The sequence below is a fragment of the Dermacentor silvarum genome, chromosome 4 (assembly GCF_013339745.2).
Source record: "Dermacentor silvarum isolate Dsil-2018 chromosome 4, BIME_Dsil_1.4, whole genome shotgun sequence".
Taxonomy (NCBI): domain Eukaryota; kingdom Metazoa; phylum Arthropoda; class Arachnida; order Ixodida; family Ixodidae; genus Dermacentor; species Dermacentor silvarum.
The window spans coordinates 114,871,860-114,889,847 of NC_051157.2; the positions used below are offsets into that span (position 1 = coordinate 114,871,860).

Genomic DNA, 17,988 nt, shown 5'->3' on the forward strand with positions numbered 1-17,988 from the left:
CTTGCACCAACCAGCATTAAAGGAAGAAGAAGACATTACTATCTAAACAGTGTTGGTTGACCCATCTATCCTCTACTGAAGACCAATTTACGTGTAATCAAAGTGTATTAAAAATGACCATGTTTGAACAACTTAGGACCAGTGCCTCGCGCGCCAAATTTTAAGAGCATTGCATTTGCGCCACCAGGGGCCGACACCGGCACTTTGCACGCGCCGTAGTTTCGAAGCAGATTAGCTGGGGTACATTGTTTCAAGAGCAAAGCCTCGAAGCGTTGGTAGCTTTGAAAAAGTGAAAAGTTATTTCTACAAATTTTACTTGCAACTGCTTTTCTAAAGACCTGACTTGCCACGAACGATAGCTGCGATTTCCATCAACGATTTCATCGCTCGAAATATTCGGCCATGTTGTGTAGTGAAGCGGTCTACACTTGATCGCGCTAAACACGTTTTGAGATTTTAATGTGACTTCTTGCTCTCTTTTCCTGACATTTTGCGTTACAGCCGACTAAGATGGATAAAGTGGACCTTCTGTACAAAAAGTACGACGTCCTGGCATCAGCAGGAGACAAAGTTTCCGAGGTGAGACCGTCGCGGTATGAATGGTAGATCCAAAGCTCGCCTGCAGCTCCTAGGCCTACTCAAACGAAAACACCGGCATTGCAAGCATCTGCTGTCAACTCTTGCAGAAAATGTGTGCGTGACACCGATTAGCAGCGTTGCGCACATTTCTAGAACTAAATTTTAGGTGTACGCATGTCTCTTTCACTTGCATTGTGAGGTGACGTACGCCGATGTGCGTTAACCCGTCTCTACTCGTCATTTCCATCGAGAAGTTGTCAAGCTTAACTTTCCAATTTGCTTACCCAGCTGGTTTATGGGTTTGTTTTTTTGTTTTTTGCAGCATGAGAGCGACTACTTAGACATTTTGGAATCAGTCAAAGGTACGCCGAGCGAAAAACGCCTGGCATCGCAGTTCATCGCCCGCTTCTTCAAAAGCTTCCCGCATTTGTCTGAGAAGGCCATTGACGCCCAGTTGGATTTATGCGAAGATGCTGATGTTGCTGTAAGTGATTTCTCCGTTCGTTGCTTGCCGGACTTGCATGTGATCTGCGTGAAACGATGCGTGAAAACGTCATCTTCATACCTTTCTCGATCTGTTGTATTTCTAATAATCATTTCGCTAAACAGCATATAAGGCAGTGGACCGAACGTGACCTGTAATGTAGTGTGGTCACTACTGACTCGTAAAATGACATCTTTAGTATTGTGTGACGTGTGCATCTGTAATATTGATTACGAATTTGTGAAATAGATTTAGAGCAAAGAAAAATAAAACGAAAAATTTACAATAAGGCGGTCATATCCACATGCGGCACTGTCGCTTTTGGTTGTGCTGCAGAAACAGATATAACAGAAAAATTTGTACAAGTATTACATGATTGCTCTTGTGCAAGGTGAATTTGTTGTCAACCTCTTGACATTCTACAACTGTGATATAGGACACTCAAAGCAGATGCACAGCTTGTCTGTGCGCCATGTGGAAAGGGGTTCAGGGTCGATCAAGCGAGTATGCCTAGATGTTTTTGCCATTTGCACAGACTGAGATAGACTTCTAATGACACTCACTGCAATGCACACTCATCACAGTCTGTACTTGTCCAGGTCTCTAGGCTTTGACAAACTGTGTAGCTTTACCTGCAGCATCCTTCAACGATACAAGAAAGTGTAGACAAAAGAAATGGTTTTGTTATTTTACTCATTATCAGGAATCTGTAAATGGCAGAGATTAGCTGGAAAAAGTGATCCTGTATAGAAAAGGGAAAAGGTATAGATAGGAGAATATGTAATATGAGCTGATGATACCGACAGTTCATTATTATGATGCTCTGTCACCTTTTCTTTATGTGAAAATTCATTAAAATCAGTCAGCTTTCTAAAACCGCATGTAACGAAAACCTGTTATACTATTATCGCTTACATCTTTGCCACCATGCTACCCACAGGCCTTACTTTGGTATAGTTGCGTAGATGAAAGAAGCCATTACTTGATTATACATGTGTCGCATGCACAAATGGCGCCGTTGTTGCCACCGTGCATGATGCAATAGGAGTTAAATTTAGCCTCTCCCTCTCCGTTCAGAGGGGCATAGCTCTGCAGTAAATTTGTCTATCCAAACGGGAGTAGTGTTAGTTAAAAGATTTGAAAAGCATAGCTCGGCAGTATGTTAATTCATCCAAGCAGGAATGGTCATGTTTGCGAGAGCTCACTATGCTGTAGTAGATAGAATTTATCAAACTCAAACTGGTGCTTATCAGGAGCAAATGGTTTACACGCTGGCTGTCTTGCTAGGTCTTCAAAGGTGTCACATTCTTACATCGTTCTTTGCACTTGTTCCACGTGTTGTTATAGCTGTAAATGCACTTAAGACTTTCAGACTTGCAATCTTCGAAACATGCCCCTTTGTCGCACATATTAACGGCAATTTGTAACTGACAAAAAAAATCTTGGTGTCACACATGCCGCCAGAGAAGCAGTGCTGTTTTGTCATTCCACTCATTTGTACAGAGGGAGTGTTGCTTTTCACCATGAACATTCTTTGAAAAGTTAATAATGTATAACAGACACCTTTTTGAACAAGAGGTGGGCTTAATTTTTATTTGTAGCCTTTATGAAGGACAGCGTAAACAGAACAGACAATAAAGAAACAGCTTAACTAGCATCTGCTATCTGCCATAAATATTACCAACTGATTTGGTCTTCTGCACAGCTAGTCTATAACTACATGGCAGGCAGCAGTGTTAGTATGCACCAAAGTTTCACTGCACCATGCTGCTTCGTCTAGTGTCATGAGACTCTGTGCTGTATCAGCTTTAAGTTTCCGCATTGAGCCTTTAAAGGGCGACTGCTACAAAATTTTCGACTGTCTCTGTGCAAAATTTTGTGCTTTAATGTCCAAGTGGATGTGCCACGAAAGGGTTGTCAAAAAAAAAAAAACATTTTATACCGAAACTATTACTGCACATCGGAAATGACAACATAACACGCAATGTTCAGAAGCCCTACGGCATTGAAACTTTTGAAGGACATGTTCTGGAAAGGCAATTAGAGTCAAGCTGAGATAATAGATTAATGCTTGAAAATGTTTAAGGGGTCACTATTACTGAGGACAGAGTGCAGAGAATTCAGTAAGCGAGAAAATTGGGTAAGTGTGGGACACAATTTGCTACTCAAGGACATTCAAGTACTAGCCCGATGACGTCGCACTGTCTCATTCTAATTGTCAGTAGTAGTCAACCACTGATAAGAAAAAGATGATTACATCCCATTTTATCATGGTAGGAAATGCTGCTTGTCCACTTCTATTTGATTCTCAGAAAGAACTCATTGACATTGCTGTTGGCGATGCTGTGGGTAGCCGAAAATTTTGTTTTCTCTCAGGCCCCATATGACCCATGCTATGGCTCTCACGTTTTATTCTAGTTTCGATATCTAGTAGTTCTGTGCTGATTTTGCTTGTGAAGCTCGTGCTGACTGCAACCAGCAGGAAAACACAACGGCCACGTTATGTCTTAACCTTGCATCACTAGATTGGAGGCAGGCATCACAAGCGAAAGTATCATTATCGGTGATGTCAACAAATAAAGTCCATGGCAACGAGCCTTTGAAAATTATCAGCGGGTCCTGGTTCCTAATAGGCACACGCTTTGCTTTGGTCTTGTTAATGCAGCTAACTGCACTGTATTAACTCAGTTTCTGGCCGCCCTTTCATGTTTGACTCAAAAAAATTATGGTACTGTCTCTCGAGCGCTGTTTAACTTACAGGCGGCAAGTGGTGATGACATATGCTGCAGCACACTGCCTTTCTCATTGCTGGCAATTTGAATTCCGGTAGTGGAGTGCTACACATTTAGTCTAAGTTGTTTCTTGTCACTAAACAAACATTGCAAGTTTTCTGGGAAGGTATTTGAAGTCTCAGTGCACAAGTGCTTTTGCATTTTGCTTCCGTTTTAATGTGAAGCTAATGACGTTTGGAATCGAAACTGCTACCCTCATGCTTAGCAGCAGTTCTCAAGCAGTTGTCAAGAATCAGTTGATACTTGTGAAACTAGCGCATAATTGATAGTGTTTTTGTTCTGCCCCCGTTTCAGATAACTACAGGGCTTACTTGTGCTTGCTTTGAGAAAGTTTATCAAGTCCTGTTTGGCCACTTTTCCTTAGTGATTCCATAGAGAACTTGCGAATGTGCAGATTCGGAAGCAGGCCATCAAGGACTTGCCGAGTTTTTGCAAGGACAGCAAGGAGTACGTGCCAAAGATAGCCGACGTCCTGGCCCAGCTGTTGCTGACAGAAGACCACACGGAGTTGGTGGTGATTCAGCACTCGCTGGTGACCCTCGTCAAGCTGGATGCTCGGGGCACCCTCGGTGGGGTGTTCTCCCAGGTGGTGGCTGGGGAGGACTTGGTACGGGAGCGGGCAATCAAGTTCCTCTGCACCAAGCTGCCTTCCATGGGTGTCGATGTGCTCACCAAGGAGGTTGAGGAGTTCCTCTTTCAGGAATGCTGCAAGGTACGCTGAGACATCCCCTTGCATTACCCTCTGCTCTCCCATGCTCTTTGTTGCGTGTTACACTCATCCCTTGCTGGTTTTCTTCCTGTCAAATTTTAAGCAGTCTTGTGTTTTAGTTCTCACTGGAAATTATATGTCTTGATGTAAAGTTCTTCATTAGCCACATTCCTGGACGAAATATTAGACCGTAAAAATGTAGTTTGGCTCATGTGATCCTTCAACCTCTGCACTCACCCTGGCTCTACAGAATAGCTGCGGATGATTGGCATCTGTAGGTGTTATTAAATAGACCCAGACACTGCCTGGGTGTCTGGGTGACTGCCTGGGTGACCACATATTTGCTGCTCTACAGGTTTTGCTTGCGAGTCTAACTGAACTTAGTATCTGTTTAATATTGAATGTGAAAAGAGTGCATAGCGGGGCTGTTTGTTTCAGCCTGCCCTCTCAAAAAGAGTGAATGTCTTTGTCGCATGCTCAGGTGATGCAGGATGTGACGGGTCAGGAGTTCACAAGCCTGATGCAGCTGCTGTCGGGGCTGAAGCTGGCCAAAACCATCCCGGGTCAACAGGCACTAGTGGACTTGGCCGCAGATCAGGCCGACCTGGGCAAGCCACTTGGGGAGACTGCGGGGGCAGGCGATACAGCCACGCGGGCTGAGGCCCTTGCAAAGCTCGTCCAGTGCATACGGCAGGCTTTGCCTTACTTCTCGGTGAGCAGGGTTTCTTTGCTGTCACAATTAATGTCCGGGGCACTGTAGTGGTTTTGATCCCTGCGAGGGCACACCCTCACGACATTGTGCTATTATGCGGCAAAGCAGCAGAAGTAGAAAAGCCAGTTACGTACACAAAGTATTTATGTGCTCCAAGGCATCCAAGATATAGAAATGGGTGGTGGTTTTAGGCACCATGCTTCTGCTCCTGAATGCCATCCCAGTGGTAAAAATGCACTGTGGTTGTGTTGCAACATAAGCCATAAAAGTTATTGCATTTAAACCTTGCTGTAACAATATAATGACTAGTAATACTTCCCAACTGACGCACATAAATCATTTGTCCTTGAATCAATAAGTTACTGTTCATTTTGAACCATGTATTCATTTCAAAACAATGTTAGATGCCGCCTTGCATAGCATTTTAAAGGCCCTGTGTATAATGTGTCAAACAACATCCTTCTAGATATTGCTCATGCACGTGGGGCTTCCACGCAGCAGAGTACATGCATCGCTTACCCTGTGCCTGTTTTTGGCACATATTTTGACCCGTTGCTTTTCAAGCTTTGGCCAGAACCTCGTTGGTTCTATCAAAAGATTGGCAACAAAGTTAAGTATGCCTTTACTGCGACTCTTCAAGCGGGACAATGCAAGTGTTATATCACAAGGCACTGGCATTTTAGTGTGAGATGTGCAATAAAAGGAACAAGCGCAGCCGGTCATCCGAGACACTGAAATGCACATTGCCGAAACTGACTGTGGTTGCTGTAGAGCTTTGCATTTTATGAAAGTTTGAAGGGACATTATGGTTGAAAGTACTGTGAAATGATTTTGACAATTTCATACAAACGTACTGAGTTATGGTATTTCCTTCTGATCATTGACACATACCGTATTTACTCGATTCTAACGCGCCCTCGATTGTAACGCATATCCATTTTCCGTGATAAAAAAAAAAACATTTACCGTACCACGCTCCTCATGCTTTCCTACAAAAATACAACTTTCTCTCAAATGGAAAAACAAAGGTTTACTCCCGATACACTAAAGTTGCGATAAATAATAAAAGTCACAGTTTCGCCCGAAAGGCGAAGCATCAAATGCGATAGCAAATTAGTAGACCGCTATACGAAGTAATGATAGCAGTTTTATCAGCCGTATAACCCTGCAAACATTCGCTTACTAAATAAATTCTTTTCTAAAGCTTTTGACTCTCTGATTCATTCTAAACTACTGGTAAAACTAAACGCCATATTCAACAATCCCCGTCTTGTTTATTGGATAGCCAGTTTTCTTTATTGTCGCTCTCAATTTGTTTCTCTTAATTCAGTGGAATCAACTCTTGTTGACGTCACATCAGGCATTCCTCAGGGATCCGTATTAGGCCCTCAATTATTTCTCATATATATTAATGATTTGCCTTGTAGCACCTAAACTAAAATCAAACTTTATGCAGATGACTGTGTATTATACGAATCTATTAACTCCATTGATGACCCTCACCGTCTTGCACAGTGTCACGCGCACACAAGCAAACATGAACACATCTCGCTTGTTGACCGCGGAAACTCGCTCTCAAAACACTGGAGTGACGAAGCAAGGCGAGCAAATTGACCTTTGTGCTAGCATGCCTCGCTTCAACGCAACCTATAAGCAACGAAAAAAAAGCGTGCGGTGGACTTTCCCCGTCGCAGATTGCTTTCAAGATGGGGCCAAGGCGATCATATCCCCAAAGTGGATCGTCGCAGAATACATCCTGCTTCGGTCCACTGAAACCCTTCCGCGTTGCTTTGCTGGCGAAAATCCGCTCCTTCTGCTTGCGCCAGTCCTGCACGCAAGTTTCGGATTCCCCGAACACATGTGTGCCCATTTCCGTCCGTCTCGGCACACACGATCACTTTCCTTTTAAAACCCGCCGTGGTTGCTCAGTGGCTATGGTGTTGGGCTGCTGAGCACGAGGTCGCGGGATCGAATCCCGCCAAAACCACGATCTGATTACGAGGCACGCCGTAGTGGGGGACTCCGAAATTTGGACCACCTGGGGTTCTTTAACGTGCACCTAAATCTAAGTATACGGGTGTTTTCGCATGTCGTCCCCATCGAATCCCGGCCCCGGCGGCCGTATTTTATGTAATACATAAACAAAAGGCAGAATGAATGCACTTTTCACACATAAAAGTTTTATTAACGAGCTGTATGTCATAAAAAGATATAAATTGCCAAAATCAAGATTGTGTGATAAAATTGAAGTTTGTAAAGACACTCTTGTATCTACTAAGAAAAAAGTGTTACGAAAATTATGAGATGTGCAAAATGTATTGCTGTCTAATAGGCACTATCCGAAAAAATGAAAATCTTTCATTGAACAGGTATTCCGCTACAAAAATTTAACTGCAAGCACTACAGTCGGGCGTGCCGGGCTGCGACCGCCGATGTTTCGGGCTGGTTTGCGTCATCGTCGCTGCGTTCTGCTTTGACGATTGCGAAACTTTAGAGCGTGTTTAAAAATCACCGCCCGGCGGGAAAAAAGTGAACTGCTTAATTAAAATATAGTTTCTCCTCCTTCACGTTCGATGGCGCAGTCTGTCCGTGACCGGCGCCGAAGGTCTCAAGCGGCATTTCAAACCATTGTTAGCGGATGGCCATTTTTCCTTTCTACTTGACAATCGCGAAACTTCGGAGCACATTCAAAAATCACTGTCTCGCGGGAAAAAAGCGAGAAAAAAAAGAAGAGAAAAAAAGCATAGTTTACAAAACTAAAATATAGTTCAGCTCCTTCATGTCCGCGAGCGGCATTTCAAACCATCGATAGTGGGCTAACAATGCCCAATGGGCGCAGCACGGAAGGAGTTAGTGCTCCGCATAAAACATGTAATTTATTATAAGGCTTTAAAAAATGTGCATCGCTACGGATCTCAGTGGTGCCGCTCCCTTGAGTTTTAGCCGCCCCGTCACCATCTATGTAGTGGGGGCGTGTGGCATCATTCAGTCAGGCTATCTGATTAGCTGCTGATGGATTTCCGAGGTTTCCTCCAGGGCTCCCGGTAGCTCTCTCTACCAGGTAGCAGAGAGAGCATCTTTGTATATTGGAAGTGGCTGCTATTTTCGTTTGATATAACCGTACTTTATTTTATGCTTATATTCTCATCGGAACATTATGGTGTATAGAAATTGTTCAACATATGGAATAATCTGATGTAAATGGGTTCAGTATAGTCTTGTTGAGCTGTATTAAGTTCAGCTCTATTGGTAAACATGTTTGAACAAGAGTAATGCAGGCACTCTTACGATAGCACCAGTTTTGGAAAGCCTGACAAGATGCAGATGAAATGCGGGGGACGATGGCGCTGAAATTTCCTCTCAAGCATGCTTTGACATGATCAATTTTCGCAGAATGCACTCAGGTCTAGTTTATTGTTTATGAGTAAAGAAGCACCACATTGCATTCTAAAGAAACAAAAAAATTAACAGCGAATTCTGGGCAGGGGTGCCTGTTGTCAACAAAAAGGTGATTTTGAGTATGCTGTTGGCAGCGCCTCACCTAGAAAACATTGTTAGTAAAATCAATGTTGTGGAAGTCTACAGTGCCTCATAAGCAATAATGTTGTGCACACCTTCACAGCAGCACATGTAATCAGCATTAGTTACAGTGAAAACTGGGAGGATTCTGTCAAAGATTCCTTTGGATAAAGGCTTTTAAACTTTGCAACCATGGCAATTCCATTCTCATTTTTGGGCAATTAGGCAATTGATGCTATGTTGAAACACAACTGCACTGCCTTATTCTAATAAGGAATGTCAAAGTACACTGACTTTCAACCGTCTGCTCTGTACAGCCATACGTATCATCATCGAAGTTTGTCACCCACCTGTGTCAACAAGTACTTCCTGGTCAGCCTTTGTTGGATGCTGAGACCTTGGAAATCCTCAAACTGTTGGCTGAAATGGTGCCCTTTGCCACAAACCTCTCAGCTGAGGATCTGCAGGCATGTCTCAAGCTGGTCTTTGAGAAGCTTCTGGTGAGTACAACCAGAACAGTAAGCTCCCCACTGAACTCCAACTTTCCCAAGACTGGCACTTGTAGGCAGCGTGAGCCTGGTGCCCTCGGCGTACCTTCTATCCTACAAACATGCTTCGAACAGGTGTACTAAAATTTTCTGGAGCACTAAAAGTATTTGATGTGATAGTTACTGCTAGCCTAGCATGTAAGGTAACTTCTCTTTTGAATAAAAGGCAATGAAGCTGCTGACAAAAATGCTACGTCAGTAACCTTTAGCGATACAGACCCAAATATCCCCATCCCTGTCACAGACCTAAAGTATTTTCTACGCTGTAAGCTGAGGAAGCATTGGCAAGGAGAGTGGGATACCCAGGTACTAAATAAGTTACACATGATAAAACCAAAACTAGGGAATTGGATAACTGGGAAAACGGCACGATATAAAGAAGTCCTTGTTTGTCGATTAAGAATAGGACACACTTATAGTACTCACTCTTACCTCTTAACTGGGAATGATCCTCCGATTTGTAGTAAGTGCGGCAATATTCTGACAGTTGTCCATGTTCTTATTCAGTGCCCTGCTATAGAAGCAGAGAGGAAAAGGTATTTCCCTTCTGCATATCGTGAAAACATACCTTTTCACCCATCATACTTTCTTAGCCATGAACCGCTTTTTAACCTGAAAACAGTTTTAGACTTTTTAAATGAAGTAAACACCCTGAAAATCATTTGGCCAGGTAATTTTAGCAAGTGATTAACGGCCCTTGTATTCAAGGGCTCTCTTCAAGCCCTAGTATCACTGTTATATGTCTTACATCATACGTTTTTAACGAAACCCATTTGCCATAGCCCACATCACTAACTAGGTAGTGTCATTATTTTACCACTTACATGTTTTACGCCATTTACAGTGACAGTTTTTTAGGCCCTTCTACAGCCATTTCAAATCTACATTGAGGAATTTATTGTCCACACCATCCACAATTCATCGATAACATTACCATTTGTCATGGCGCTCTTTGGCCATACCTGGCCCTTGCGCCATAAAACACCACACATCATCAACTTCTCTTTTGAATGAGCCTTTGTAATTTATGCCTGAAAATGACTCTTTGCCACTATCCTACACATAAAGATGTTCTGCCGCCATTTTTTTATGACGTTGGCAATGATGCTGGCTCTCATAGTAAACTGTTGCCAACACCATAAACACGGTTTTGGTTTCATATCCGATTATAAGGCGCGGGCAATTTTTAGGTTAATATTCTCAGGGAAGATGCGTGCCAGAACCAGCTAAAAAAACTGTAATCATTCATTATAAGCTGACTTTCTTTAGTTTCTTATTGAAGTTCGTTGGGCTGCCTGATTACTCAGACATTTTTTACGGCCCCTTCCGTGTACAAATTGTTTTTAAAAATCGGGCACCGACTGCACTTTACACAAAAGGTTGAGTTTCTGTATAACGAAGTAAAGTACCGATTTTACCGACTTAGTTATGTCAAGGTATAACTGTAGCGCAGTACTGCTTACAGTGCCAATATCCGTGACTCTGACAACCTATGAGTGGCCGACACTGTATGTACCATATCCTGCCTTTGTGTTAACCCTGTGCAGGAGCTCATGCCGCTGCCTCCGGCCGGGGAAGAGACTGAGAACTCATCAGAGCAGCAGGCTGAGCCCGAGCTGCAGCTGAGCCACGTGGAGTGCCTCATGTACGGCTTCCACCAGCTGGCAAAGCGCAACCCCCAGTTCCTCACCGCCGACGAATCTACTGAACGGCTCCGAGACTTCAAACTCAGGTAGGTCACGCAGACTTTGCCTTAAAGGCCAACTGCAGTGGAATTTAGGACCTCATGAAAACCCTAGTTTCAGATAGCATTCCTGTGGAGCAGCTTCTGTGCATAATTTTGTTACGTTAATTTGCGCATTTGCGCACAATTTGGGAGTCGCCAGAAGTAGTTATGTGCAATGCATTGCCACGCATCGCCACAGCAAGGTACGTTGTATTTACACCATCTAGACATACTTTGCCCAAAAATTTGCCCGCTGTACTCGATAGTTTGTTGAAGCCATTATAGCCTGAACCTCTTTTTGGGCATGATGAAAAAGAATATTCTCCGCATAGCATTCGCTACTGTGAGCATCTCATTCAAATTTTGCACTCGTGCACGGTGCGTGGAACTCGTAAGCGGAGTGCACAGTCGCCTTTTTCTCAAGCACTCTTTTCAACAGAGGCCTTCTCCTCACCCGTTTTGAAGCAATGTCGTCATATGCAAGATTCCCATAGACGGCTGCTATTGACCGATAGCTGACATCAATCAAGAAGCGTGTTTGGATCAGGGCCATAATATGGTTATGACACCAGCGTGTGCGGTACAGATTGCATCGAGAGAGCAATGCATTCCGAGATTTGCGTGCGTTGTCACGCAGCGCTGTAAATAAATATTGGACGCCATGGCTGACCACGCTAGTGTCCACAAAGTAAAAACAGAAGTCTAAAAAAATACGGATACCGTATTTATTCGAATCTAGGCCGATAGTTTTTTTCAAATAATCACATACGAAACTCTAGGGTCGGCTTAGATTCGAGGATTTTAAAAAACGCGCCAGTTTTTAACTGAAACTGATATATGGTGCATAGTTAGCGCCATCTAGAAAAGTCAGTATCGCAACCGCTACTAGCCGCGCCAGTAGCCAGCTGAAGTACACGATAGACGTCGCCATTTTGACCTGCGTCGTATCGGTAGTATCGGTATGGTGCAGCATCGGCGCGCGGTGTGGCGTTATCGTAATGGCACCAAATGGGCGATGCCACTATAGTACCGCTTTCTAAACGAATACTGTATTTACTCGAATCTAACGCGCACTTTCAACATGACCCTAATTCTGCGTCGGCATTTCAAAATGGCCGCCTCGCACGCGCGTCATGCCTAGCTACCGTAGCATGCGGAAGCTTCCTCCGTGTGCTGCCGTACACGTGCTTAGGCAATAGTCTACCGTCTGTCTTCACGTTCTCAGCGTCTGCTTTATCTATCAGCATGAAGTACTGAGTTCATCATGATGCTGCATTTAAAAGGAAAGTGATCATCTGTGCGAAGACGGACGGAAATCGGGCCGCATCACGGGCGTTCGGAGAATCCCAAACTTGCGAGCGGGACTGGCGCAAACAGGAGAGGATTTTCGCCAGCAAAGCAATGCGGAACGGTTTCAGTGGACCGAAGCAGGACGTAATCTGCGACGATCCACTCTGGCGATACGATCAGGCTTGGCCCTATCTTGAAAGCAATCTGCGACTGGTAAAGTCCGCCGCGCGCCGTGTTTTCGCCGCGTTGAAGCGAGAGGCATGCTAGCACGAAGGCGCGCTTCGTCTCCAGCGTTTTGACAGTTCGTTTCCGCGGTCAACGAGCGAGGTGTGTTCATGTTTGCTTGAGCGCGCGTGACACCGTGCTTGTTAATAGCGGTCTACTAATTTGCTACCGCATTCGATGCATCGCCTTTCGGGCGAAACTGCGACTTTTTTTATTCATCGCAACCTCAGTGCATCGGGAGGAAATCATTTTTCCAAATTTTTCCTCACGGAAAACGGGTGCGCGTTACAATCGAGGAAGCGTGAGAATCGAGTAAATACGATAGTTGAGCTAGCCGTAGAGGCATCGTCAAACGTTCAAACCGGGCGGAACTTCGGCATCGGTCTGTCGTTGGAGGGGGCCACGGGAGATGGTTTTTGCGTGCGCCGCAACGTGCGCTTCTTCCAAAAATGCAGCATCTCTAATGCGCTGGATGGTACTGAATATAGCGCACTGTTTGAAGATGTCAGCAGTAAGGAAGATAGCGACGAGGCTAGCAGCGATGGTGACATAGAATGAGCTCGGCATGTTCAAATTTAATAAATGCTGTTTTATTTTGCGAATGCTGTCCTCGCTTTTTCGTTCGGCCTACATTCGAGGTAAGTTTTTTTTTTTTTTTCGGACTTCGAACTTTTGGGGGGTCGGCTTAGAATCGGAGTCGGCCTAGATTCGAGTAAATACGGTATTTGTCCTGAGCAAGAAAAAGACACTGTTTTGCCAGGAAGTTGGAGCATTGGGGGCGATAGCAGAGGGATTACTACGCAAAGTAAGGTTTGTAGTTTAATCGGTGTCACGCACGCTCGGACAAACAGATCTCACTCCATGACCTCGAACTCACTGGCATAACGTGAGCGAACGCTTCGCACCGTGTCTCGGAAACTTGCGTTTACACGACCAATACTAGACGTGTGGGAAATCAATGCATACTAAGGCACGAACCATTCTGGCTCATCCTTTACATTTACTGTGGAGAGATTACCTCCAAGATACTACAGTGGCCCGCGTGCAATGAGACGCGCGATGGGAGAGAGGGTAGTGTTACGATTGGCGTGTAACACCCCATGCAAAAAGAATGGTGGAGACCATGCTTGAACAAAACGCCGGGTGGATCCCAAATTTGCTATGGGTGTCTGGGAGGGTTCCCGGTCTGGCTGGCACCCGCAGTGATTACGGGCCCCTTTGTGTGTGTGCGTGACAGAATGGGGGGGGGCGCCTCCGCGAAATGTGCAAGTCAAGGGGAGACCCCTTTCCATGAACCAAGTGGGACCCACACGTTGCCGCCAGCGGAGGCAAACACATGCAACGTTGCCTAGGAGAGAGGGGGCAGCCGCCAATCACCGACCGGACTCAGTACGTGTCGTGACGTTGGCGTGAGCAAAATCCCGCCTACGATTTGAGTGGGCCTATTTAAGTGGCCCCGCAATGTATCTTCTATTATTCTTTTCTTTTATTTCCTACTTCGTTACCATGGAATAAACAGTGCAAGTTTCACACTAGAAATCGTCTCGCCCCTGCCTGGTTGCCATGGTCTCCCGGACGCGTACAGCCTGCCGACAACGCCATGCCACCTAGTAGTAACGCCGGTCGAGGTTCGAGTAACGGGCGTCGCAACAGTAGATAGACACGCAAAAGAGTTAACATATTTTGTACCTAACGTGCCTTGATTTAACGAAATTCACGATGCGATGAACTACAGTTAAACCTGCTTATAACGAATTCCTGGATATAACGAAGTTTTTCTATTCCCCGCCGTTACTCTATAGAAGCACATGTATTAGAGACCTCTACGTAACCATGTGGCAGTGGGAGATCCCCTCGAAATAACGAATTTTCCCCGCCGACAACCTAGAGATTTAGCCACAAATTTTGTCATTTTTGCGCGAGCAGCAACCGGAAACACCTTCTCTGCCACGACGGAATGCAAAGCGAGCGAGCGTGTGCGAGGCGGGCCTGCATCCCTCGTCCTGGTGATCTTGCCACCGCGAGCGTGACCTTTCCCCCTCCCTTCATTCAAACTTGATCCTACCGCTTGCTGCAGCTGGCCTAGCCCGCCAAGCTGGCACTCTGCTTTTCCAGTTGATGTTGCCGACGCGCTGTCAGACGCTGTGACACATCACATTCAATGAGTGCGGACACGTGCTGTCAAACGCTGGCGGCGTGTGGAAGCGCTGCTGCAGAAGCGAGCGAAGTGACCTTCGTGCTGTTGTCTATTTCTTCAATGCAAACTGAGCGCCGAGAACACACAGCACGCACAAAGCTACGAGCCGCCGACGCACCTACACTGCCTAGACTCTGCCCCAACGCAGATCGCTTTCAAGATACGGACCGCGCTTCCGCGCCGTACGCTGTTGATGCCAGAGTACAGTACAACGCCGCCCGCTATCCCTCCCCCCTTGCTCCCTCACCGGTGCCTCAAGCGCAACGGAAGAAGGCGCGCTGCCGCCCTGCTTTTCTTTCTTGCACGCTCAAGATTTAGACGCGGTCATCGGCTCCCCTTGCACGTTTTCACTCGCACATACAGCCGTACGCGTGGAGACTGCGTTATCGCCCTTGGACTTTATACGGAACATCTATGAGCCAAAACCAATTTTATGGCCACAACGCGAATACAGATCTAAAGGGCCATACTTTTGTTGGCGGAAACCGAAAATACGTCATAGTTGTCGCCCCCGGCACTTTGGGCGGCCAATGCCATCGTCAAGCCACCAAGCCAAGCGACATGAAAAGTCAAAATGGCGGCTCGGGCCGGCGCGGGGTGGCAGTTCGCAACGTATGATGCGGCAATGGTCCCACAGTTGTGACGCAACAGCGGGGTTACCAATGCATTGGGTAATATGGGAGCTGTGCCGAGACCGGCCGAAAACGACGTAACAGCCGGGAAAACGCAGCACCGGGAACGTAACAGCGGGGTTCTACTGTAACACTATACGACGCTACGACCCCATCGTGGCGCTTGCTTTTCATTTCCGATGCCTCGCGCTTGTGCGAAACGACGCGCGTCCACGCATCCAGTACCTGGTGTGACATTCCAAGGATGAGTGCTTCGCCAAAAACGGAAAACGGGTGCACGTTACAATCGAGGGTGCGTTAGAATCGAGTAAATACGGTAAGTGCTTCTTTTTCGAATTTTCGTGCCGAACCTGCATATGTAAACGAAATCCTCTGTATAACGAAGTTTTTCGGGAATTTGTCACTTTCGTTATATCCAGATTTAACTGTATTTTTATTTCCCAGTTTTAGTTGCATTGATCTTTTTTTTTTCTCTCTCTCTTTTTTTTCCCACAGTTTAATGAAGTACTTTTGTGACACGGTTTCGTTTCGATTCATTTTAACACGTTTTCGGCCACTTCAAGCATTTACTTGGCTGGTAAATCTAGTGGAAAACTGGTAAATGTCGGCCGAGGACAAATTTATTTGCAAGCGTCCTTTCGTATGAAAAGTTCGAGCAGCAAAAAAAGCCTTTGAAGCGTGCTTGCCTTGACTCGATATGCAGGAAACCGTTGCGTCATTTGTTGCGTAACAACTTGTGGAGGCAGCGGGGCACGCGACAGCTCAAAGCGCTCGGATAAACATGAGCTGATAATGCCTTCAGCGCCAGTGGGTTGTGGAAGGGACACGCGCATGGTGACGTGCACCTATCCGCCCTCTCCCTCTAGCGCACGCATCTCATCTCTGACCTTTCCATAGCCGCACATGGCTGACCATGTGCATGCGTTGCGCTGTATCTTGGAGGTAATCTTCGACAAGTGCAAAGGCGGAGACGCGATGGTTCATATTTTTTTGCACTTTTGTTTTTAATTTTAGGGCGCCATCTGATGCCAGCTGTGGTCATTAAGCTCTGTCACCCATGCCGATGCATTGCTCTTGGTGCCATTTGCACCGCTTGCGCTGACGCTCATAACCATGCCAGTGGCGTAGCCAGAAATTTTTTCGGGGGGGGGGGGGGGGGGGCTCAAGTTGCAACGCGGCCTCCTCCTTATAAAAGTTGTCGAGGCATCAAATACATGAATAATAACTGCATTGCCATTGCCAATGGCATTGTATATTAGGTGCTGAAAACGAATTATTTAACGCTACACACAGTCAAGACAAGTAAATTATGTGTTTGTTTCATAAAAGAATAGCTTCGTATGTCCCAAAAATTGTGGCAGTAATAGCTGATATCAGTGCTTCCGCATTTTTTTTTTTTTTTCTGGTCTATCTAATAAGCAAAGAAAATATCACGCGAACTTTAGAACTATATCAGTTCGAAACCAGCAAAGCAGTGCATGCAGCTGGTATGAAAAACGTAAAGGCCATAAAATGAACAAGTTGACAAATATTTTGATGAATCTTTGTCATTTAACAACCTTGTTTACAGTTTTGTACATATGCAACGGCCAGGGAAAAACCTCAATGACTCTGTCCTTCGTTGCAATGGATTGCGCAGCAGCAGATGTTACCGGTCGTATATTGTAATTGCACCTAAATTATAGTTGCAACAACGAGTACATATAAAAAGCAGAAGTTCCGCAAAATATACATTAGAAATGCGAAGATAGAATGGAATATACAGATGCCAAGATAAACGGCAAGAAAGTGTCGCGTGAAACCAAGTTCACTGCTTGTATACACAAAACCTCGCAACAAGATATTTAAATATACGTATAAGTCTGCAATAAATCCACGTATCTAAGGAAACGTCATTGTATATAATGCGTCAAACAAGACAAATAAACATGCTGCGCAGTCACAGATAGTAAACTTCACGCATACGAGTATAAAGACAGACGATCCCAACCTTTAATAATAAAATTCTGATTCTGATTCTGATCCAGACAAGAACAAAACTATGATCTCAGAAATTGTGATATGCATTTGGGCCATGCTGCGATCGCGACAGCAACATGTGGCTAGAATAAGAGAAAAAGAATGCAGAAATCAATACGAAAATGCGTATTTTAACTGCCTGCACAGCGGCAACAATTATTCTGCACCCAAAGTCAAAGAAGGCTATTGCTTCGTTTCAAAAAAGATGTAAATACATGTAGCTAAAAAATGAAAGAAAAGGACAAATGAAAGCCACAGATGATGCGGCAAGTTGATTTACCCAACATCCGAGCGCGTTTTTGGGAAACGCCGCGTGTGCCGGGCTTTCAATGAGCAAGGTTTGTCAAAATTGGTTATTGATGTCCCTGTAATTTTTGTATTCGCAGCATAATTTTGATCATCATGCTAACTGTTACAACAAATGGTGCAAATTTCTGTGGTTTTAAAAGGTAATGAACAGTCATACGTTTTCATAATTACGAGCTTATATAGGAACGTGAAGGAACAGATATTTTTACAGGCATTGATGTTTGCTGCTTCGCTATCTAAACGATAA

The 17,988-nt window shown here is 45.0% G+C and overlaps 1 protein-coding gene across 1 annotated transcript in view; it reads left to right on the forward strand.

The window, feature by feature from the left end:
• The first annotated feature begins 234 nt into the window (after positions 1-234).
• Positions 235-17,988, forward strand: part of LOC119450542 (apoptosis inhibitor 5) — a 34,832-nt gene continuing 17,078 nt past the window's right edge. Inside the window, exons 1-6 of the mRNA XM_037714038.2 lie at positions 235-579; positions 902-1,063; positions 4,250-4,567; positions 5,046-5,276; positions 9,113-9,295; positions 10,891-11,075. Coding sequence (XP_037569966.1) covers positions 511-579; positions 902-1,063; positions 4,250-4,567; positions 5,046-5,276; positions 9,113-9,295; positions 10,891-11,075 — 1,148 coding nt within the window. The 5' untranslated portion in view covers positions 235-510. The remainder of the gene's footprint in view (positions 580-901; positions 1,064-4,249; positions 4,568-5,045; positions 5,277-9,112; positions 9,296-10,890; positions 11,076-17,988) is intronic.